At 37.7% G+C, this 23,658-nt stretch overlaps 1 protein-coding gene across 1 annotated transcript in view; it reads right to left on the reverse strand.

Moving 5' to 3' along the window:
• Positions 1 to 435: 435 nt before the first annotated feature.
• Positions 436 to 23,658, reverse strand: part of LOC124547582 (esterase FE4-like) — a 108,793-nt gene continuing 85,570 nt past the window's right edge. Inside the window, exons 9-11 of the mRNA XM_047125119.1 lie at positions 20,270 to 20,402; positions 4,186 to 4,315; positions 436 to 541 (exon numbers count right to left, since the gene is read on the reverse strand). Of these exons, the coding sequence (XP_046981075.1) occupies positions 436 to 541; positions 4,186 to 4,315; positions 20,270 to 20,402 (369 nt within the window). The remainder of the gene's footprint in view (positions 542 to 4,185; positions 4,316 to 20,269; positions 20,403 to 23,658) is intronic.

The raw sequence follows: 23,658 nt of genomic DNA on the forward strand, positions 1-23,658 counted from the left end.
TTTTATGGATGGTAGACTCAGTTTCTTTATCTCAGAGGTTGTCTGCATCACTCTTGATACTCTGTATTCAGTGAACTTGGAAAATGTATTGCCTATCACTTGCTGTGTAATTCATAGGTATTTGTAGCTTTTGGGTCTTTTCAGTTCTTGTTTCCCAAGTACTAATGAAGCCTGACATTGCTTAACTTCGGTGACCTGATGTGAACTGGTGTTACCACTGTGATGAGGTCATTGGCACTTTATCTGTTGAATCTCTTCATAATGTTGAGGGTCAAAATTATTTCCATTCACTTCTATGGACCTATCCAGAGTTTCACAGTTTATATCATTGCTTCTTTTGTTAACTTGTACAAGATATTGTTTGAGCAATCTGCTTTATGGAATTTGTTTCCTTCAGTTGTCTGCCAGACTTCATCTTCTGCTATCTGTTCCTTTTCACTTAAGGAGATGATTCTCTTGATTTGATAATGTGAGGTCTTCTTCTGGAGCAGGTTTATCAAGCAGTTTTTTCATACTGTCATAGAGATAGTTGGAGTCATCTCTGTTCTCCATGTGTCCAGACATTTATAGGGCTTTGTTTCTGCTTCCTGTAGTAATTCTTCTTTTTTGATCTGAATTATTATTTCTTTTTTTTCCCAAGAGTGTGCTATATTGTGTTATTGTTCCATATTGCTGCATCTTGGATTTTTGAGTTTTTCTTGTCCTGCTCATTCAGTTTTTCCAGGACCAGTATCTTCTTATGTAGCATTCACTGTCAAACCAGTGTTTGCTTTTCTCTTTGTTGGTTGAGGGAATGATGACTACATCAGGAACTCAGTTAAGTTCCGCAGTGACTCATCAGTGTTGCCTCTTTCTAGTACACCAACAAAAATAATCAATTTTCAGTTTTTGAAAACATAATGAATTTGGAGAGAGAAAAAAATCTATTCACCAAGAGCGGGCAGGAAAACACGCACACATATAATGGTTAAGCCAGTGGCTCCTTCTTATGGCAGAAAGCTGAAGGGGAAGGAAGAGGGATGAAGAGAAAGGACTGGTGAGGTTTAGGAAATTGGCAGAGTTCGGAAACATCCCCTATAACCCCAGGCCTTTTCTTTTCATTCCATTCAGTAAGTCTCACCTGACCCAGGATTCTGGGCAACTTTTCCAAACATTGCCAGTCATTTTTCTTCATCCCCCTTCCTTTCCCCCCTCAAGTCTTCTGCCAGAAGAAGGAACCAATTGCCCTGAAAGCTCGGAAATTTTGTTAACCCTTATACGCGTGTGTTCTCCTGCTGCTGATTGGTGAATAGATTGTTTGTCTATCCAGTTACATTATACTGCCTATTTCTAAGTATTTCTTTAACCTTTTTTTCCGGGTGGTCCCCAAAACCCATAATAAATTTGAGGAAAGGCATTATTCCAGCAAGCTATGTTTAAGTGTTTTCTTTGCACTTCTAGTTTTGGGCACTGCTCATTGTCAAGTGCATCTAAAATATAGTAACACACCACTAAATCAAGAGAAGAGAACTAAAATATGAAAATCAAACAACTACATTGGTTGTATAGTTATACAAATATAGTAGTTGCCTAAAGTAACAAATGTGAATGCATTATTGGTGTTTCTTTGAAAAAAATGTATGCCATGCATATGGTCATAATCTAAAGTATAAATTGCACAACATGACAGTGCTTCTGAATATGATAACAGTATTATGTTATTAAAATGTCACATCTGGCCAGAAGCACCAAGGAAACAAACCTTGTAATGTTTACCACTGTGGAAAGGCGATGGGTTACTATCCCGAAATCAAACACTTCCACTATATATTTCGATTCAGATGTATATTTAAGTACAAGCATCTACACGTGTATATGCAAAAAGTCATTTAAACAGATTTAATCATCTCAAACTTTTCACCGAAAGAATTTGTGAGCGGAGAGAGAGTCCCCATTTGAGGGTTGATGACTTATATTGATGCAACAATGCCACACAGTCACCCCCCCCCCCCCCCCCCACAGTATGGAGTACTTGTAATTAGTCCTGGGGGGAGGGGGGGATGTAGCGTCTGTGTCATATTCAAGGACGTTCTGGGGTCCAGGAGCTGGATGAGATTCATCCTTCATGTTGTCCAGCGATGAAGTTGATGGTGGAGCAGGAAGTGGTTGGTCCATCACAAAGTTCTGCAGAAGGCGTGGTCAGGTGGGTTGATGGCCAGATCAAGAAAAAGCTGATGAGCCAAAATGTGGAGAAGAACCGATGTATGGAGATGCGATTCGAATCTCACCGAGTGAAGAGATGAAGGCGTGTAGAACGGCAGGGTCACAATGTTAACACTGTAGTACCTCAACTTGCAGATGCTCATCTCATAACGGAGGGTTTGCATCCATCAGAAGGATGACGATGGTGTGTGTGCGTGTGTGTGTGTGTGCACATGCTCACACATGTTTGTCTATTGTTGACAATGGCCTTAACGGCTGAAAGCTGTAATTGTGAGAGTCTTTTTATTGTGGCTATCTGTGACTTAGCATCTCTGTTATATGGTGTGTAGCAATTTGCCTTCTCATAATATTGTAATTCATAGTAAACATTACAAGGTGCTTCTGGTCAAATGTGACATTTTAATAGCATAGTAATGCTGTTGTTATTGAAATCACTTTCACGCCATGCACCTTATATTTCAGATGCTGACTGTTTAGACTTGCTAGCTAGAGAGTTTCAGAGTGCTAAAGAAAGCAGATCTAAACTACAAAGATCTGCTGGTGATACAGGGCTTCTGTAGAAGTGAAGTGGCTGTGATTAGAGATTTTCTTCAGGAACAGGAAGCAAAAAATTGAAAAGATATGAGACATGGGATGTACTTTTTTTTCTCTTATATTCAGTACTTACATGCAGATGATATGGATGAATTTGTGAAACTGTTGAGGTTAGGATCAAAATTAATGGGCAGAAAATAGACACGCTGCATTAAGCAGATGGTATTTCTGTGGCCATGGAGATGAAAGAACCTCTAGGGAAGGTCTTCAGCACAATGGAAAGGATTTTCTGTAGCCAGTATCATACGAAAATTAAGGAAGCCAGTGTGGATACAAGTACTTACATGAAAAAATAAAAGAAAGAAGATATGCAGTGATTGACATCAGAAGCTGCTTTACACAACTAAAAAGTGCATTATATGATGAGAACAAAGAAAAAGATAAATTTAAAAATGAAAGATTGCTACTTAACATAAAGAAGACACATTAAGTTGCAGACAGGCACAATTAAAAGACACTTACACACACTAGCATAAAGCTTTTGGCCAATAATTTGAAGTTAGAGGGCAAAAAATAACTCCCAGATAAGAAAGGAGTCAACAGCCACACAAAATAGGTGGCACCACCTGTTAACAACATGTAGGTCACAAGCAAAAGGCTAAAGTAATGGTATGCACTGCTGAAGAAGAATATGAACCTTTAAGAATATGAACTGGAAGAGAGGAGCCAGAAATGTTACAAGACTTTACCTATTTGGGAAGCAGGATTATAGGGAATGGTAGAAGCCAGAAAGGAAGTGTGAGCAGAATATGAAAGGACAAAATTGCTTATAATTTAAGAAAGAACTTATTCACCAGTGAGAACATCATTCTGAAATAAGGAATGGATTATGAAAGCATTTTTTTGGACAGTAGGAAAACAAGAGCAAAGATGACTAGTATCCTTGGAGATTTGGTGGTACAGAAGAATAATGATGATCAGCTGGAGACACAGAGTTACAAATGAAGAGGTGTTGAGAAGAGTACAGAAAACCAGACCTCTGTGGAGACACATTCTAAGAAGAGAGAAACTCATAGGACATGTTTTAAGACACAATAGCATTTTTGGGACAATAATAGGAGGAACCATGAAAGAAAGAAATCACTGGGGATGACCAAGGATGCCATATATGCAGTAGATTATGAATGATGTGAAATGCCGTACATATATAGAAATGAAGAGGGATGTAGACATATGAGGCAGTTGACATATTGCTGCAAATTAGCCTCACGATTGAATACTAAAGAGAGAGAGTGTATGTCACTTCTGGTACAGGTGCATGTGAACACAAGCTGTTAACAAATACTTTTACCACATGGAATTGTCTTTTCAACACAGAGCTGATATTAGATCACAACTGATGATATGGATTTGGGAATGTGAAGCTGCATCGTCTTTGTATTAACTTACCCATATCTAGCAAAATTTGTCCACATCTGTATCAACCTGCTCCTCGTAATAGCTCCTTCAGACCCTGGTTGCAAATTCTCACCTCCTCCCCAGTGGAACATGTAGTTGGCTTCATTACCGTGTCCAGCACCTGTAAGTCGTACAAGAAAACAAATAGTATAAAATCGTATGCAGTTCCATTTCTTAAGTATATTTTGTTCAGCAAGTAATTTAAGATATTGTAATTTAATAGTGGATGTATTTGTAGTTTATGCTCCAACAGTGTCAGAATGTGAGAGATACAAATAATTCATAAATAATAATATTCATAGGAAATATAACATTGTCTTTGTTCAAATGTTTCTTGAATGTATGATACAGCATATACTTACACAGTTTAAATATTATTCCAAAATAAACAATTCAAAACACACAGAAAATTTCAAGTTTCCATAAGTTACAATGAAATTCAATTTGAGTTGTGTACATCTGTGGGTCTGTGTTCTAAATGGCAACTAATTTTGAATAAAAGTGCTGTGAATTATTGCTCTTCTGTAAACATTAACACTGTAACATTTCATTACATACCAGCACATTATCAAGAGAACCTACATGTAGATGTGTCAGAGCATTATCAGAAATATTATTTTATCAGTTCATTTCTTCAGTATACATGATAAAATCAGACTCTCACTCAGGACAGCACAACATGTGTAATGTATACTGCTTACACATCACTCAAACAATTGCAATGTAATGATGCATGCCACACAAAAATAACTGAAATCTATCCATTACCACTACAGTCACCACTACTAGCACCATCCCCCTGGCGGTTCTGTTAATATATGGTGGACAACATATGAAACTATGGAATACATCAGAATGCATAATACTATGTTTATCAGGGCCAACATGACTTTATTACAAATATATGTATACTTGAAACAAACACACTTCATGCACACATTACTGCCAGCTCTGGCAGCTCAGCCCAGAATGTTGGCTCAAGATGCCGGAGTTGGTGGTCACGTGCGTGTGAGGTGTGCTTGCTTGTGTGAATTAATAGTGTGTGTTTCTCTTGTAGTATTGTTGCCATAGGGTACTACATTTTTGCATTACTTCAAGTACAATGTTTTTCATTTCTGAACATTTAAAGTAAATTTGTCTTTTTTTTTAATCCTATTTTCAGCAACCACAGTTACACAAGTATGGTAGCCAGTGCACCATCTTTTGTGACTGTATAAAAGTGTTGTTTATACCATACATGTTTCATATAATTTCAAGCATCTTCAGTGGTCACTGTAACAGTGTGGTTTTCTGTACAAATCTTTTCTCCAAGATCATAAACAGTTCTCATGTTTTAAATTACTCTATTAAACAATACGAAATTTCAATTATTTATTTAAAACACAAGAACTGTTTACAGTACTGGCAAACAGATTTGTAAGGAAAAACACAACATAACAGCAACCACTGAAAATGTTTTTAAACAAAGAAAAACACATATGATCTAAGTAAGACATTTATTACAGTTACAAAAGATGGTGAATAACACACATTACTCATATTTACAGCAAGCTGCCAATTTTTGCATCACTCTGAAATCCTGTCAATGGTAGTTCTGTGAAACACTTCTACCACACTGCATTTAAATGGATGTGGCCTGCAAGTTCTTCCAACTACTAGGCACAGATTTTTGTTCAAGTGCTCTCTATATTTTATGTAGGATATGATAGAGATTCCATCACTCCCTCAGGCCTTGCGCAATTTTAGTGATTTCTGCTGTATTTCAGTGCCATTACATCTTCATAGTGGTGCCAGAATTATTTCCCTTTGTTAAAGGGTGTTTGAAAATAAGTTACCATTTCTCATTTTTATTTGTTATCCTCTGTTTATGTTCCTGTGCCATTCATGACTGTCTAGTCACTAACTTGGGTGCCAGTGAGTGCTAAAACAAGTGATTAGAATGTCTCTTAATTTTGAGAGAGATCTTTCAATGAGATTCTGCTAAGGTAATCATTTACTATTCACAGAAATTCAAAAGAAACCTGCAATAGAATTATTATTACCAGTTGCTTCTAGAATTTGTATGATTATCCACATTCAATAATAGAAGATGCATGTTAGTTGTTGCCGCGTGGGATTAACCGAGCGGTCTAAGGCGCTGCAGTCATGGACTGTGCGGCTGGTCCCGGTGGAGGTTCCAGTCCTCCTTCGGGCATGGGTGTGTGTGTTTGTCCTTAGGATAATTTAAGTTAAGTAGTGTCTAAGCTTAGGGACTGATGACCTTAGCAGTTAAGTCCCATAAGATTCCACACATATTTGAACATTTTTTTGTTAGTTGTTGGCAAGTAGCTGTGGTCGTTGTAAAAATGCCTCTACTATTACAGATGTAGGGAGCTGCCACTCATTGTTAAATATTAATACTAAATATAAGTACTGAAGTAACAGCTATGGTACTAATTTTTATATGTTGAATTTAGGCAGTATACATGCAACTAATATCTGGGCACTGATGACTGCGCAGTTGAGTGCCCCACAAACCAAACATCACAACTAATATCTTTCTGTACAGTGATAGTATAACGAAGTTTACATAATTATTTTTCAGATTTATTGGTGTTTTTCTCTATGCTGAGATGAAGATGAAGAAAACTCTTGAAGAGAACTGCTCCACCATGGATAATCCCACCCATGGTCTTTTATTGCATTATACTTAGGGATGACAACCAACAAGCTGTCTGTCCACATGAAAGGCCACCAACAAACTGTTGCTGATCACACAATGACTGCTTCACAGCCTGTGCCATATGGATCCTTCTTATCAACACCAGCTTTTATGAATTGCGCATGTGGGAACTTTCCCTGCAATACATCCTACGTTCCCATAACCCTCCTGGCTTCAAACTTTGTCAGTCACTATCCTCATCCATCCAGCCCCCTCCCTGTTCTTATTCAAGCACTACACAGCCATCATTTCACTGCCACACCCAGTCTTTTAATTTCTTTTTATTTCTCTCCTTTCCGCTACTGACCCCCTCTCCCCTCCACACCTTCTCTCCTGCCCTCTGTCTAAACTGGAACACTTCACTGTCCACCACTCCCATCATACTATCCCTCCCCCTCCTCACCCCAGCCTCCTCCTTACCCCCACCCAGTTGCCACTTCCATCATGGACTGCTCTCAGTGTGATTTCAGTTCACTGAGACTACAGACATGTGTGCAAGTTGTGTTTGCATGAGTGTGTGTGTGTGTGTGTGTGTGTGTGTGTGTGTGTGTGCGTGTGTGTGTCTACTGCTAACAAAGTCCATTACGGCTAAAAGCTATAATTGTATGATTATTTTTTGTTGTTGTGCTTATTGCAACTCAGCATCTCCACTTTACCTCTCTTGTATTGTTACATTCCATCCTGGATTTTCCATTGTTTGATTTTGATAATATTTAGACAATTGTGTGGAACATGATATCCTCGTGCAAAGTAAAATTAGTCAATACAGCATATTCATGATTTTTGTCATATCTGCATAGCAATAAACAGATTGCATCAGTTCTGGATCCATCACGTAACAAAAGATAATGTGAACTCAAAGCAGTTTCATAATGTTTGTCACAGACTTCTACACTGGGTCCTGAACAGATGGTAATAATTAAACTTGGATGAGACTGAGTACACAAACATTAATACTTCTGATAGAATACCAGAAATGGTAACAATGGAAATGTTGACAGGGATGTTAAAAGATAATGCACTGAAGCCATCATTGTTTATGACATATATATCAACAACCTAGGCACTGGTATCAAGTCCAGTAAAAGATTGTTTGCAGTTGATCCTAGGATTATCTCAGAATAAGACTATTAGGTGATTATGGAGTCCATCAGGAAGAATTTGCTACACTGATCAAAGATGGGTTGCAAATTTTAACAAGAGCCAGTTAGTTACCTTCTGCTCCACAAGATCAAAAGCAAAATTTATGTTGAGGTTACTTATTAAGTAAAATTATTTTAAATCTCTCCATGTTTGACAACAAACTCCACTACTGCTATTATTAAAAGGAGGAGTCTCCATGCCAAACAAAGAGCAACTCAAAGCGATGAGGCTTTTGAAGGGCTGCTCAGGGGAAGAGAATCAAGAAGCATGAATCTCCTTGATTAGGCTCATCAAGAGCATTGCAATTACACATGCAGCTCATACCAATCTTGTCTGACCTCAGATCTTCAGAGTATCCATAAACAGCAATCAGATTTATCCATTTAAATCACAAGTTTGATAGTAGTGGCCTGAAATAGTTTTCATCAGAAATTTGGAAGAAAATTTGTGGATTAGTTGCTATGTGATGATGGATTACATGATTTCCTGGTTATCACTGTTAGCATTCAACCGCGATTCTTATACATATATTTTAACAACGCGTTTCAAGAGACAATGCTCTCATCATCAGGTTGTAAAGTCTATATCATGAAATTCAACGGACTAAAAAGACAAAATATCATCACAATAGAGTAAAACAGAATTAAAAGTATATTGGACTGTGGGTCCTCATCTTACATTGAAGTTGTTGAAGTTGTTGACACAAGTCGATGGCCGTCCCATAGCTACCAAGTATGCTGTCGCACTGTACCGGGTCGGGAGCTGTTGTGGACTGACGTGCCTAGGTGTTGTGGCGTGGTTGCAGCCGTGTGCTTGACGGTCACGCTGTGCTAGTGGGCACCTTATTTCCTTAATGCATTGGTCTGCCATCGTTAGCCTCTCGCAACTCCGTCAGTGACACGCTACAAGTTTAAAGTCGCATACCAACGCTAAAATAATTCTAAAAGCCCACTAAAAAATCTCATTTCTTTAAAATTATCTTGTGCATTTAGAATATTGCTTTGTTTCTTTTCATGGATAGCTATCTCGAATTCCTCTAGTAAATCAAGTTTCCTCCCTTTGTTTTCTACATGCAATATTTCTACGTTATCTTCTATGCTATTAAGTAGGTGGCCTGTTTCATATATATGGTTCGCAACAGCTGATTTGTCATAATTTCCTAACCTGAATGCATTGTTATGTTCTTTATACCGGATCGTGAATGATCTTCCTGTCTGCCCTATATGTTTTGCATCACAAGTTCTGCACTGAATTTTATAAACTCCCGATCTTTCAAACTTATTTCTCTTCTCGCCAATATCGTGCTTAAGACTGTACCTCACTAGGTTATTAGTCTGAAAAGCTATTTTAACATCGTATGGCTTTAAAATATTTGCTATCTTTTGTGAGACTGTTCCGTAGTATGGCATCGTGATAATTTTCACTTTCTCTCCATCAGGTTTTTTTTCTTTTTGCGCTTATTACTTTTCCATAACAGTTTTTGAACCATATCTATTCTGTAACCGTTATTCATCGCTATTCTCTTAACGGAATTAATTTCAGTCTCCCCATATTTTTCCCTCATAGGTATATTGACTGCCCTATGCACGAGACTACGGAAAGCAGCTTCTTTATACACCTGCGGATGGCATGAATCATTCGGGATCACGACATCAGTCGTAGTTTGTTTTCTATAAATGGAGAACGTATGTTTGTTGCCCTGCTTTTTTATATTCAGGTCCAGGAACTGTAAACAATTATCAGTTTCATACTCCACGGTAAATTCTATTTTACTATTTCCTCAGTGTCCTCACAGGAACCATTGACAAGTAACAGAGTGTCATCAACATAACGTTTGTAATAAACAATTTTATCCATAATGTTATCATCTGAATTTAGAACTTTATCTTCAAGGTTGTTGATAAAAATGTCCGCCATAGTTCCTGAAATACTGGACCCCATGGCTAACCCATCGTCCTGAATATAAAATTTGTTATTAAACGTAAAATAATTAAAACTTGTAATGAGCTATAGGACTTCAATAAATTCAATTGTCTCTTGCGTTGAAATTGTACCATATTTAAGGAAAGTTCTCTTAATGATTTCTATAGTTTCGTTAACTGGAACACTGGAGTATAAGTTCTTAACATCCAATGAAACCAAACGGGAAGTCTCAGTGACTGGCGTACCTTTAATTTCACCTATCATGGTCATACTACCATGCACCGAATAGTTATTTTTATACACGTAAGTCTTTTTCAGAATTTGGTTCAACAATTTCATTATTTTATATGCTGGACTATTTCGACCGTTAACAATCGGACGAACCGGATGCAGATCTTTGTTATTAAAGGTAAAATAATTAAAACTTGTAATGAGCTGTAGGAGTTCAATGAATTCAATTGTCTCTTGTGTTGAAATTTTACCGTATTTAAGGAAATTTCTCTTAATGATTTCTATAGTTTCGTTAACCGGAACACTGGAGTATAAGTTCTTAACATCCAACAAAACCAAATGGGAAGTCTCAGTGACTGGCGTATCTTTAATTTCACCTATCATGGTCATACTACCACGCACCAAATAGTTATTTTTATACACGTAAGTCTTTTTCAAAATTTGGTTAAACAATTTCGTTATTTTATATGCTGGACTATTTCGACCGTTAACAATCGGATGAACCCGATGCAGATCTTTATAAATGAGTACAATCATAAGATAGTTCAAGAACCTTCCAGAAATAATACATATTAAATAACAAATAATTGCTGGCAGTTGGGTTTGAACTGATAACCTGCAGAATGCCAGCCTGTCATACACCTACTATGCCACACTGCAAGAACTACAGCTTGTGGAACTGATCTCTCTCCTGGAGGAATGGGACCCCACTGTTTCATAAAATCTTATTGGAGTCATATACAGCTCTCTGAATCTAGACCTTATCAATGGCCTCAGCATGGCAACATTGGCAGATCCTCATCTCCTGGTGATGTCGTCACATCATCTCAACTATGATGTGCATTGAAGATAGCCTCCCCAACCTCCCATCATGATTGTTGAGTGGATTTTCAGTTTCCTTGAACATCTCACCATCCATTTGCGCCTCATGACTGCAGTAGGGCTTCATATGGAAAACATGGATGATGTCTCTGCACTTTTGTCTTCTCAATGAAGGCTCATAAGCCTCAGCTTCATATGCGATATTTGACAAGCGGTGAGAGATATGATATGGGCCAAACAAGCACTTTGGGAACTTTTCTGATTCTCCCAATTTCCACACAGACATAAAAATCCATCTGGGCAAAGCTTGACATTACAACACTTTTGTTCTTTCTCCTGAATGTCCAGGGTCTGTATGCAATGCAGCTACCTTACTTCTTTGGCCCTGGCAGTGAGAAGTTTCACATAGTAATCTTGAGTATCATTTTGTTGAAATGGGGAGATTGTATTCATTGTCATATCTGCCTCATGACCATTGGAAAGAAGGAACATTGTAAAGCCTCTAGTGCCTTGCTGCACTGTGTTGTATGTAAATGTCATGACATGCAGTACTGTATGCCAATCTCTCTCTTTGACAACAACATGCATCAAGAACATATTTGCCAACACCTTATAAGAGTACTGGTATTCTATGACATCACTCATCTGTGGGTGCTAGACAGATGTTATCCTGAGGGTGATGTTGCAAATATCTACACCTGATTCTGTCTAGAGTCATCATGAATTCCAAGTGACAAAATGGTGGAGTGTCATGGGAATACTTCAGAATAGCTGGCTGTAGTTGAACTGGATGACAAGCAACCATTTCTGACATGCTGGAGATATTTGTTAATTGGAATTCTCCTTTTCTTGATTCCTTAAACCTGAAAGTTTTTATGGTTTTCAGCATTGCTGGATATCCTTCAATTCAGTAACAATGTTATTTGGTACAGTGATGACTGGAATTTCATCCACATTTACGTGTTCTGCCAAAGGATTCCCTGAAAGGCAGTTGGCATCCTTGTCTTCGTGTCCATGTTTTGGTTGCCACTGTGATGTTATATTCCTGAAGTGAAGCTACTGAAAAGGAAATGAAGAGAATAAAATGTGCTCAGTAGTATGTAGAGTATATATTTGGTTATGATGTTGATATAGTTATATGTAATTTTGGGGGTTTTATTATTAACTGTTTCCTGGACGGTGTATTTATGTTGTGTTAAATAATTTGCACAGCCGATGTAAATGGAATTTAAGGTAGAAGTTGTATTTAAATAGGTATTACAGGAATTTTACTATGATTTAGAAGATATGCATGGATGTACTGTATGTGTGAAAAATTTAAATTATTTATTTCTGACATATGTGTGGAAACATAGGGAAATTTAAGTGTATATAATGCTATTTTTGTTATCAAACATGGGGGAAGAATTTGGTTCTGGGGGCTTTAGATATCTGCATATATATGATCGCATTTATGTAGAGAAATGTTGAAAAGTAGAAAATAAGCAGCTGTGGTGCACGAAATAACCTATGAAGGTTAAGTTTGGTGGTCTGGGGTGAGATGAGTAGGGGGATATGCACTGATTTATTTGTTCTCTCTTACTGTAATGTATAAACTTCCTACTCATATTCAGACTAAGGAAATCAATGAATTTTGTATGGGTATTTATGCAGCAGTGAGAGCAGGAATTAATTTGTTTAATGTAAATTCATACCAACAGAATACACATAAATTTACATTACGATAGTTTCTAAACAGCGAACTCTGTTTTAAAATACAAATATGTGCTGTGGAGCATTTGTGTGTGTATGTATGTGCATGTGTGTGCATCCACATGTGTGGGGTGTCCAAGTGGGTGCGCATGTGGGCATGCACATGAACGCGAGTGTGAGTCAGTGTAGGCATGTGCTTGCATTCATGGTTAATACATTTTGTAGTCAACAAGAGTAATTGTTTTTGATAACTGTCACAATCATAGTTAACACAGTAACCTGAGCTCAATGCCATAAGTATTCTTGAATAAGAGGCTAGGGGAACTATCTCAATTACTATGCCTTAACAACCAGTTATTTTACCAACGAACTGAGTGGCCAGAACCAACAACCATTTCGGGCACTAAGGCACACACTAATAGCAGACACGGATTACTGAAGGATATACAGGGTGATTCAAAAAGAATACCACAACTTTAGGAATTTAAAACTCTGCAACGACAAAAGACAGAGCTAAGCACTATCTGTCGGCGAATTAAGGGAGCTATAAAGTTTCATTTAGTTGTACATTTGTTCGCTTGAGGCGCTGTTGACTAGGCGTCAACGTCAGTTGATGCTAAGATGGCGACCGCTCAACAGAAAGCTTTTTGTGTTATTGAGTACAGCAGAAGTGAATCGACGACAGTTGTTCAGCGTGCATTTCGAACGAAGTATGGTGTTAAGCCTCCTGATAGGTGGTGTATTAAACATTGGTATAAACAGTTTACAGAGAATGGGTGTTTGTGCAAAGGAAAAAGTTCTGGACGGCCAAGAACGAGTGATGAAAATGTAGCACGCATTCAGCAAGCATTTGTTCGCAGCCCAGGAAAATTGACTCGCAGAGCTAGCAGAGAGCTGCAAATTCCACAATCAACTGTATGGAGAGTCCTACGAAAAAGGTTAGTTATGAAACCTTATCGTCAACTACCCGAGGCGATGGATCGGCCGCCAGGCAGCCCGTGACAGAGCACTTCATCACTGGCCTCCAAGAAGCCCTGATCTTACCCCCTGCGATTTTTTCTTATGGGAGTATGTTAAGGATATGGTGTTTCGGCCACCTCTCCCAGCCACCATTGATGATTTGAAACGAGAAATAACAGCAGCTATCCTAACTGTTACGCCTGATATGCTACAGAGAGTGTGGAACAAGTTGGAGTATCGGGCTGATATTGCTCGAGTGTCTGGAAGGGGCCATATTGAACATCTCTGAACTTGTTTTTGAGTGAAAAAAAACCTTTTTAAATACTCTTTGTAATGATGTGTAACAGAAGGTTATATTATGTTTCTTTCATTAAATACACATTTTTAAAGTTGTGGTATTCTTTTTGAATCACCCTGCACTTGTTTCACAACATTTGAATACTACCATATATGATAATGAAGGAAACTGTCTTACTTTGTGTGCTGCCTTACGGCAGATCTTGTCATGGGGGAGGCCTTGTCAGAGAGGTCCACCACATGAGCGTTTAGGGAAGTGATTCCAGTGGTGGTTTCTTGTTGCCTTCCACTGATGATGATGAAATGATAATGAGGGCAACGCAACACTCAGTCCCTGAGTGGAGAAAGTCTCTGACCCAGCTGGGAATCGAACCCAGGCCCCTTGGCATGACAGATCGCCGCAATGACCACTCAGCTATCGGGGCGGACTATGGAAACTGAAGAAATGAAATAAAATTTGTGCCCGGTTGGGACTTCAGCCTGGTTCTCCTTGCTTACTAGGCAGGTATGCTAGCCATTACACCACAATAGCAGTATAGATGACACAGCTCCGTAGACTACACTAGTCCAATGCCTTCCATAACACAAACTTCAATTCACGTCTTCAGCTTATTTTCCTCTTCTTAAATCATTACTTTTGCTGAGTCTCTCTGGTACTGGAATAGTATTGGAATAGCACCCCAATTTTGGATGTAATGGGGAAATACTGCCTGTACCACAAGTGTAAGCAATCTGCAGATCTGATATAATTAAATTTTACTCAAGATATTTAATTATATCAGATCTACAGATCACTCACACCTGAGGTACAAGCAGGATTTCCCAATTATGTAAAAAACCTGGGGTACTATTTCAATACCAGAGAGCTTCGGCAATAGTGATGGTTTAAGACGGAGGGGGAAAGAATGCTGCAGACGTGAATTGAAGTTTGCGCTAGGAAGGGCATTTTACTAGGGTAGTCCATGCAGGTGGATTATGTGTACTGCTATGGTTGTGCAAAGGCTAGCACACCTGCATAGTAAGCAAAGACACCGCAGTTCAGGCCCAGGGCATAAATTTTGATTCATTTCTTCAGCTTCCATCATTAACATAGTTGAAGCTGAGAGTCATACATCCAAAGGAAAATTGAATTGTATCAGATCTATCACACTACCATCATTCACACCTCCAGATGCATATGGATTTCAATCCACTAACTGCAGACAATTTCATAATCACTGTCATATAGTCTCCATGGAGTCCAACGCCTACTATGTCAGCCTTAAGAGAAATAGTAAATATCGGCAATAGCTCCCTTCAATTCACAACTACGTGAAGACTGCCAGTGTCAACCTGCAGCCTTGCTAATCAAATTGAAAGCTGCTTGAGTGGCACAGCAATTAATTCCAAATTAATGTGTTACAAGCAATATTTACAGCAACATCAAACATCTCAACAGCTGTCTAACTATCTCTGCAGTACTTAAAACCCACAAAAATTCATTCAACAACTACAACAACTAAAATGTACTCAACAGCTGCCCAGGTGATTTCAGCGTCACCTAAATCCATCAGTAAATTTAAACAATAAACTGTTGCAAAGCTAACAAACACAATGGCTGCTCAGCTGATCTGTGTAGGACTTAAAAACCACATGAAAATTTAACCACAATTGCAACACCCCTGACAAATTCAATAACTGTGTAACTGATCCTTGCAAACTTAAAAACTCATTAATATTTGAACAAAAGGCAAAAACCACTTAAGACAACTATCAAGGAATTTCTTCCAAGGAACAGACAAAATGGTAGATATCGAAATAGATGGCAGAGGGATAGGGAAACAATTAAAATCGCTCAAAAGAGGAAGGCCGCTGCACCTGATGGGGTACCAGTTCGAATTTAAACAGAGTACACAAAGGAACTTGCCCCCCTTCTTGCAGCAGTGTACCGTAGGTCTTTAGAAGAGTGTAGTGTTCCAAAGGATTGGAAAAGGGCACAGGTCATCCCCGTTTCCAAGAAGGGATGTCGAACAGATGTGCAGAACTATAGACCTATATCTCTAATGTTGATCAGTTGTAGAATTTTGGAACATGTATTATGTTCGAGTATAATGACTTTTCTGGAGACTGAGAAATCTACTCTGTAGGAATCAGCATGGGTTTCGAAAAAGATGATCGTGTGAAACCCAGCTCGCACTTTTCGTCCATGAGACTCAAGAGGGGCATAGACACGGGTTCACAGGTAGATGCCGTGTTTCTGCAAGGCATTCGATACAGTTCCCCACAGTCATTTAATGAACAAAGTAAGAGCATATGGACTATCATGCCAGTTGTGTGATTGGATTGACGAGTTCCTAGATAACAGAACGCAACATGTCATTCTTAATGGAGAGAAGTCTTCCGAAGTAAGAGTGATTTCGGGTGTGCCGCAGGGGAGTGTCGTAGGACAATTGCTATTCACAATATACATAAACGACCTTGTGTATAACATTGGAAGTTCACTGAGGCTTTTTGCGGATGATGCTAGGGTATATCAAGAGGTTGTAACAATGGAAAATTGTACTGGACTGCAGGAGGATCTGCAACGAATTGACGCATCGTGCAGGGAATGGCAATTGAATCTCAATGTAGACAAGTGTAATGTGCTGTGAATACATACAAAGAAAGATCCTTTATCATTTAGCTACAAGATAGCAGATCAGCAACTGGAAGCAGTTAATTCCATGAATTATCTGAGTGTATGCATTAGGAGCGATTTAAAATGGAATGATCATATAAAGTTGATCATCAGTAAAGCGGATGCCAGACTGAGACTCATTGGAAGAATCCTAAGGAAATGCAATCTGAAAACAAAGGAAGTAGGTTACAGTACACTTGTTTGCCCACTGCTTGAATATTGCTCACCAGTGTGGGATCCCTACCAGATAGGGTTGATAGAAGAGATAGAGAAGATCCAACAGAGAGCAGCGCACTTTGTTACAGGCTCATTTAGTAATCGCAAAAGTGTTACAGAGATGGTAGACAAACTCCAGTGAAAGACTCTACAGGAGAGACGCTCAGTAGTTCAGTACGGGCTTTTGTTGAAGTTTCGAGAACATACCTTCAGCGAGGAGTCAAGCAGTATATTGCTCCCTCCTACGTATATCTTGCGAAGAGACCATGTGGATAAAATCAGAGAGATTAGGGCCCACATACTGACAATCTTTCTTTCCAGGAACAATACGAGACTGGAATAGAAGGGAGAATCAATAGAGGTACTCAAAGTACCCTCCACCACACACCGTCAGGTGGCTTGCGGAGTATGGATGTAGATGTAGATGTAGATGTACAACAGAAAAGTCAGCTCAATAATCTCGAGGTGACCCACAGCACAACCCACTGAAGCTCACTTGCCAACCATTCTGCCTCCATGCTGCAGCCAGATCCCCAAACGTTCCCTGCCTTATGAAAGAGGGCATTTCAAACTTAACCTCTAACTGAGCCAAGCCAAAAGGTGAGATATATGCCTGTGGCAAGCGCCATATGGCATAATACATTTTGTACAAAATTAAAGTTTCATTGAAATTAGTGGCCTCTACACATTCAGGAACAGAATAAAAATAGTGCTAGAACATTATATTGGTAATGTTTCACACTGAAAGGGTTTTTATTATTTTTTTATTTAACAAGATAATTTGTTGTAGAGCATGTAGTCTATGTGTCTCACATTACCATGGCATTAATCCATTCTCCAATTTGTCAGATGAGATGGTCATGCATGCCATTATTTGTTTCAAAGGTATAGAGAGTCTTATTTACAAATGAATAACTGGTATTATATCTGAACGGCTTGTTTTTCCATCATGCTTCGTTATTTCTACCAGCTGCCCTCTGTTTGATAGATACAACTGAAACCAATTATTACAGACTCTTCTGATTCCATAAGCGATAGTTAGCGTATAACAATGTGTGATTGACTAGATCAAACGTTTTCATTAGATCAATGAAAAGGCAAGAAACATTGTGTTTTTCATTAAATACATGCATTATGTGGTCAGCAAATGAAAAGAGAGCCAAACTACTGTGCTGTTAGTATAGAGTGATTTTCAGGAAAGAACATTACTGGAGTACATAAAGTTTTTTTCTGTCTTTTTGGACACCGCTGGAAGGAGGGATATAGGTCAGCATTTAATGATCTCATGCTTCTCTCTGTTCTGTGTAATGAAATATCATGGTGGTTTTGGTTGGCTGAGGGAAAATGCCAGTACCCATGGAGCAGTTGATTATGTTGCAAAGGGGCTGTACTATTTCATGAGCAAGCCATTTTATTATATAGGTAAGTAAAACATCAAGGCCATTTTCATGTTCCATTAATTAGGAGAACAAACTGCAGATATTGGGAATTTGTCAGATCTTTTACACTTTGGACAGAATGTTTTGTCAGTGGAGATTGACTGACTGAAAGACTGCTAGCAATTCCAGAAAAGTGTTTATTGAATGTATCACAAATATGTGTTTGATATCTGTTATTTGTTTGCAGATATGCTAGTGTTTTCTGTTAGGAGTCAGGTTGTAAAATTTCTTTGACAATGTCCTACATGGATTTACATTTGTTATTTATGCACACTTTATTTTCTAGTTGTTTTGCTTTATATATTACTTCACAAAATATCTTCTTGTACAACCTTGTTCTACACTTTGCTCATAGTGTGGCCTCTTAGTGTTACATGACATTCTTATATCATTTGTGATCCACTTATTACCAGTTTTCCTTGTTGAGTATTGCAATTTGATTTGTTTTTTATTGGAAATGGCACAATGAAATGATAATCCAGTATGTCAAGGATTGGTGATGTTTTCTTATCTACATTATCTTCCTTGTAAATATGTTTGTCCTAAACTAAGTCATAACAAGATATCCTGATGGTCAGAGATCCATTGGTCCATTTGAGAACATTAAAAATGACTACAGCAGCTTCAGTTATTGTGATCGCTTCTCAGCTTTGGTTACTGATAACTAGATACCAGTGTCTATGAGTTTAATTTGTACACCACAGGTATGTTCTTTCCAATTTTTGGCTTATACTCAGGTGTATTTGTGTTTTTTTGTTTTTATTCACTGATCACTATGTGAAATTTTTAACTTCCAAGACTGAAGATGATCACAATGTGATTGAAAATCGATTTTACTATCAATAAAACATCAATATTACGGCCAACACTGACCTTACTATTAATTTCACATACCATTAAGGTCTGCTGATAATGTATCAGTATTTGTTGCAATATAATTTATTTGTCTTTAATGATTTATTGGAAAATGTAGTAGAGGATGTAACTTTTGCCACAGTCTTCTCTGGGAACTGAATTCCAAAAATCTGTCTGATTTTATATGCTTTTTATATTTGTTTAATAATGCTTCAGATGACCTTTTTTCTCATAGAGTTTAATTTTATCATTCATTATTGATGTGTTTTACTTTACAGGTAACAACAAGGGAGATTATCTAATATTGTTCATAAGCAATACTTTTCTATTTTCTCTGAAACAGTTTTCTTATCTGGAAATAAAAAAGGGGAAATTTTATATTTTTTGCAGCGCCGTAAGTAGGACTTCTTGATGGTTTACTACAGAATAGCTATTAATACCTGCCTTTGTCTACATTTGCTTGATGCTCTTCTATATCTCATTGAGCTTACAACACAAAACACTTTTTTTTTGTTCAGCCACATATATATAACATTTTCATACATGTTCTCTCTCTGTAACTTCTACTTTCTGCAACAGTTTCCTTCACTTTACTCAACCTTTGTTCTTCCGTTCTAGTTCTTTCCACTTCAACATTAAATCCCCTTATTTTTACCTGATATTCAACTGTCTTCTTAACCACACACCAACTTTGCAGTATCATCAAAGAGGTTAACTTACTTCATTATTTCCCACACTGTTACCCCCTCCCACTCCCACATTAAACTATTTATTACAGCAGCTATGAAGCAGCTTAAAAACAAAATTCTTATGGCTGTTCAAAAACCTTATGTTTATTTTTATCTACAAACAACAGTTGAATCTGAATTTTAATTTTGGTTGTACAACAAAGAAAACATTTTAATTGTATTCATAGTCTCGTTGTTCTGTAATGGAAGTGAATTCAGTATAAATGTTTAATTCAAGTCTCAGTTGATTATGACATAGTGGCTCATCACTTCAAAGAGCTCAAGGTATTTTCCTTATTTTAAGAAGTAGCAATCTGCTCATCACACACAATCGGGTAGGCAATGAAGTATGAAGTCATCAATATCAATGATGGCAGTAATTTCTTTACCTAAAATATATAAATACACATACCTTCCAAACCAGGATAGCTAGTCAGAGGTCCAACATAAGAGAAATAGTAATAATAAATGGGCTGAGTTGAATGCTGTGCCATTCTCTGCACCACAACGTCAATGCCTTCACCAAAGAGGAGAGCACTCGTGCACTGTGTAAATAAAGCAGATATTTAGAATTCAGTATTCAGTTTATTTACCATTGACCACTTACAGTGGAATAGGTCTGAACATTAAATATACAATTAACAATAACTTTACAGTAAAGTTTTTGCAATTTAATTCCACTTCTTTTAGGAATATTCTTGTAAACTAATGTCAATGATTATTTCAAAATATTCTGTTACCTTATAAATTGGGTGTTTGGGTAACCAGTCACAAAACTTACATTTGAAAATATACTGGTAAGTGACTGAGCAGATGCTGGAAGTTTATTGAAGAGTTTTAAACTCATTATTTTTTGTGAGTTTTGCAGTCTTTGTGAGTCTGTGTCTTGGTATGTCGAAGTCCAGTTTGCCTTTGGTCTTGTGGGGATGTATGTTCTCTCTGGTATTGAACTCATTAATGTTGCTTTTGACAAAAAGCAGTTCTGTGTAGATGTTTAGATTCACAACAGTTAATATCATGTGCTTGATAAAGAGGGAGCGGCAGTGTTCCTTAGACTTAACTTTGCTCATTATTCTGATAACTTTGTTTTGAATTTTCAGAATTTCACTGACAAAGCAAGAATGTCCCCATAACAATATGCCATAGGAAATGTGTGATTGAAACAGGCCAAAAATATACCACCTTTAGATACTCATCAGTGACTACATCTGTCAGTCTCCTGATGAGATAACACAATCTTGCTATTCTCTTGCAGATATGGCTAATATGTTCCTCCCAGTTTAATTTTGAATCAATGTGGAAGCCTAACAATTTTACTGATTTGCTTTCAACAGCTGTAATTAAACCCAGAATTAGTTCTTGTGTTTTATCAGGATTACATAGAAGTTCATTAGAAGAAAATCAATTTATTACTAGTTCTAGTTTTTCCTGTGTTGCCTGATGAAGTTCTGTTGTGTCATGGTGTGTATTGAGCAGTGTTGTGTCATCTGCATAACACACAATTGAATTTGCTCCTACATGGTAAGGTAAGCCACTAATTGCAATGATGAACAGAATAGGACCTTGTACCGAGCCCTGAGGCACTCCAGTCCGAACTTCCTTCAGCGAGGAGCATTTATTTTTAATTGATACAAACTGTCTCCTGTTACTTAAGTATGATTCGATTATACCTAAAGATGGTTTATATATACCATAAAATTCCAGTTTTGCAAGTAGGGTTAAATGGTATGCAGTCAAAGGCTTTGCTAAGATCACAAAGTACAACTGATACTAGATCCTTATTTTCGAATGCAGTTAACACCTGGTTAACAGCTTCAGTGACAGCAGTAGTGGTATTTTTACCATGTTGATATGCACACTGTCTGTTGGAGAGATAATGCTTTTCAAAATAGTTATTTAGTTGGCTGTACATTAGATATTCAAAAACTTTAGAGAAAACTGGGACAATAAAAACTGGTCAATAGTTTTGGGGCAGATGCTTATCTCCCTTTTTAAAGACTGGTATCACTTTTGTAGTTTTGAGTGCATCTGGGAAAACTCTAGATTCTAAACACATATTAAAAATGAAAGAAAGAGGTTGACAGATAAAATGTGTTTTTTCTTTCATTAGATACTTAGCAAACCAATAACAGTCCATACTTTTAGAGTTGGTGAACCTTGCCACAGCTTTTACAATAACCCCCGGGGTGACAACATTCTGGTGGAAAGTATACCTCCTATGAGGCACAGCACCAAGATGATCTAGTGCACAAGTGCCATTTTCTTGATTTTGTTTTTCAGCTCACTCACTGAGGTTAGGAAGTAATTATTTACTTCTTCTGCGACCAGCATTGCATCTTGTGTGTGGGTTTGTGAATTATACTGGTTGATGATGCCCCATGCTGCTTTACATTTGTTGGGAGCACTTTCAATGTAATGTTCACATGCATGTTTTTTGGCCAAGGACAGTTTGTCTTTGTTGGTTTTTTTACATTTTGTATAAGCTCTATAACAAATATTATCTAGCTCAGGTCTTTGTTTACAAGAATTTTTATATATTCTGTACAACCTGAGCATCTCCTTCGTAGTGAGAGCTAGCTCATCAGTATACCTTTTAGTTGTTTGTTTTTCTGTTTATGCTTAGGGCTACTTTTGATAAATGGTGAGCAGGAGTACCATAACTCTGTGAGTATTTTCAGGAAGTTGTTAAACACCTTTACACCAGCACCCTTCCCAGGTTGTGTGTTGTATACAAAGTCCCAGTTAACATCAGATAATCTGTCAATAAATAAATTAATATATTCATCTTTGTGCCGTCTTTTCCATGTGGCATTAGACTTGATTCTGGCTGATGTGTCTGATTTAGGCAACTGATCATGGTAGACTGTTAAAATCAATGGTTCATGGTCAGCTAGGGCTCCACTAGCAAGTCTAATATCATACACATCTCTAGAAAAATTTACCATAATATTATCTAAGCACACATTATCCAATGTTGGTGTGTAATTTGTACACTGTAAATTTAGTGATCTTAAGATATTAAAAAATGTTCTAGTAACATGTTCATCACTGTTGGCCATTTCAATGTTGAAATCACCACAGATAATTAGTTTTGTTTTAGATTTTATTATTTTCCTCATAAGCAGCTCAAATCTTTCGAAAAATGTATTTAAATCTCCACCTGGTGATCTACATAAGCTAACAATTATAGTATTCACTGCATTTGGTGTTATACAGGTAAATCATACATCTATTTCTGGACAGTAAGAGCTAACATCTATTTTGGCAAACACTATACTGTCTTTAACAAATATTAGAACACCTCCATTCTTTCTTTCACTTCTACACATAATGTCTCCAACAGCATACCCTTGAGGCACAAAATATATGCCATATTATCTTTCTGGGCATGAATGAGTAAACTGTTTATAGTGTGTAGGAAAGGGTACTTTATACACCATTGTCACTCCCCCCTCATCCATCTCCTCTTCCAGTCACAAATGGTGCATGGGCAGAATGACTGTTGTGTTGCCTATGTACGAGTTTAAATATCTCTGGTTTTCCTTTTTAGTTTTTTTGTCAGATATGTACAGGGTAGCATTATGTTGATGAACTCTTCTAGAAATGTATGTTCTCAGAATTTCAACAGTAATCCACATCATATTGTACTGCCTTCAGAGATGGATGAGCAATGAGCATTGAAATGACACTTCCATCCTTCCCCACCCCCCTCCCCTCCCCTCCCTCCACCCAAAAAAATGATATAAGGATTTTGTAAGTTTCCTGCTTTGTTTTTGGACTACACTTTCTGAGGATTGTTGC

The sequence above is a fragment of the Schistocerca americana genome, chromosome 1 (genome assembly GCF_021461395.2).
Source record: "Schistocerca americana isolate TAMUIC-IGC-003095 chromosome 1, iqSchAmer2.1, whole genome shotgun sequence".
In the NCBI taxonomy this organism is placed as follows: Eukaryota; Metazoa; Arthropoda; class Insecta; order Orthoptera; family Acrididae; genus Schistocerca; species Schistocerca americana.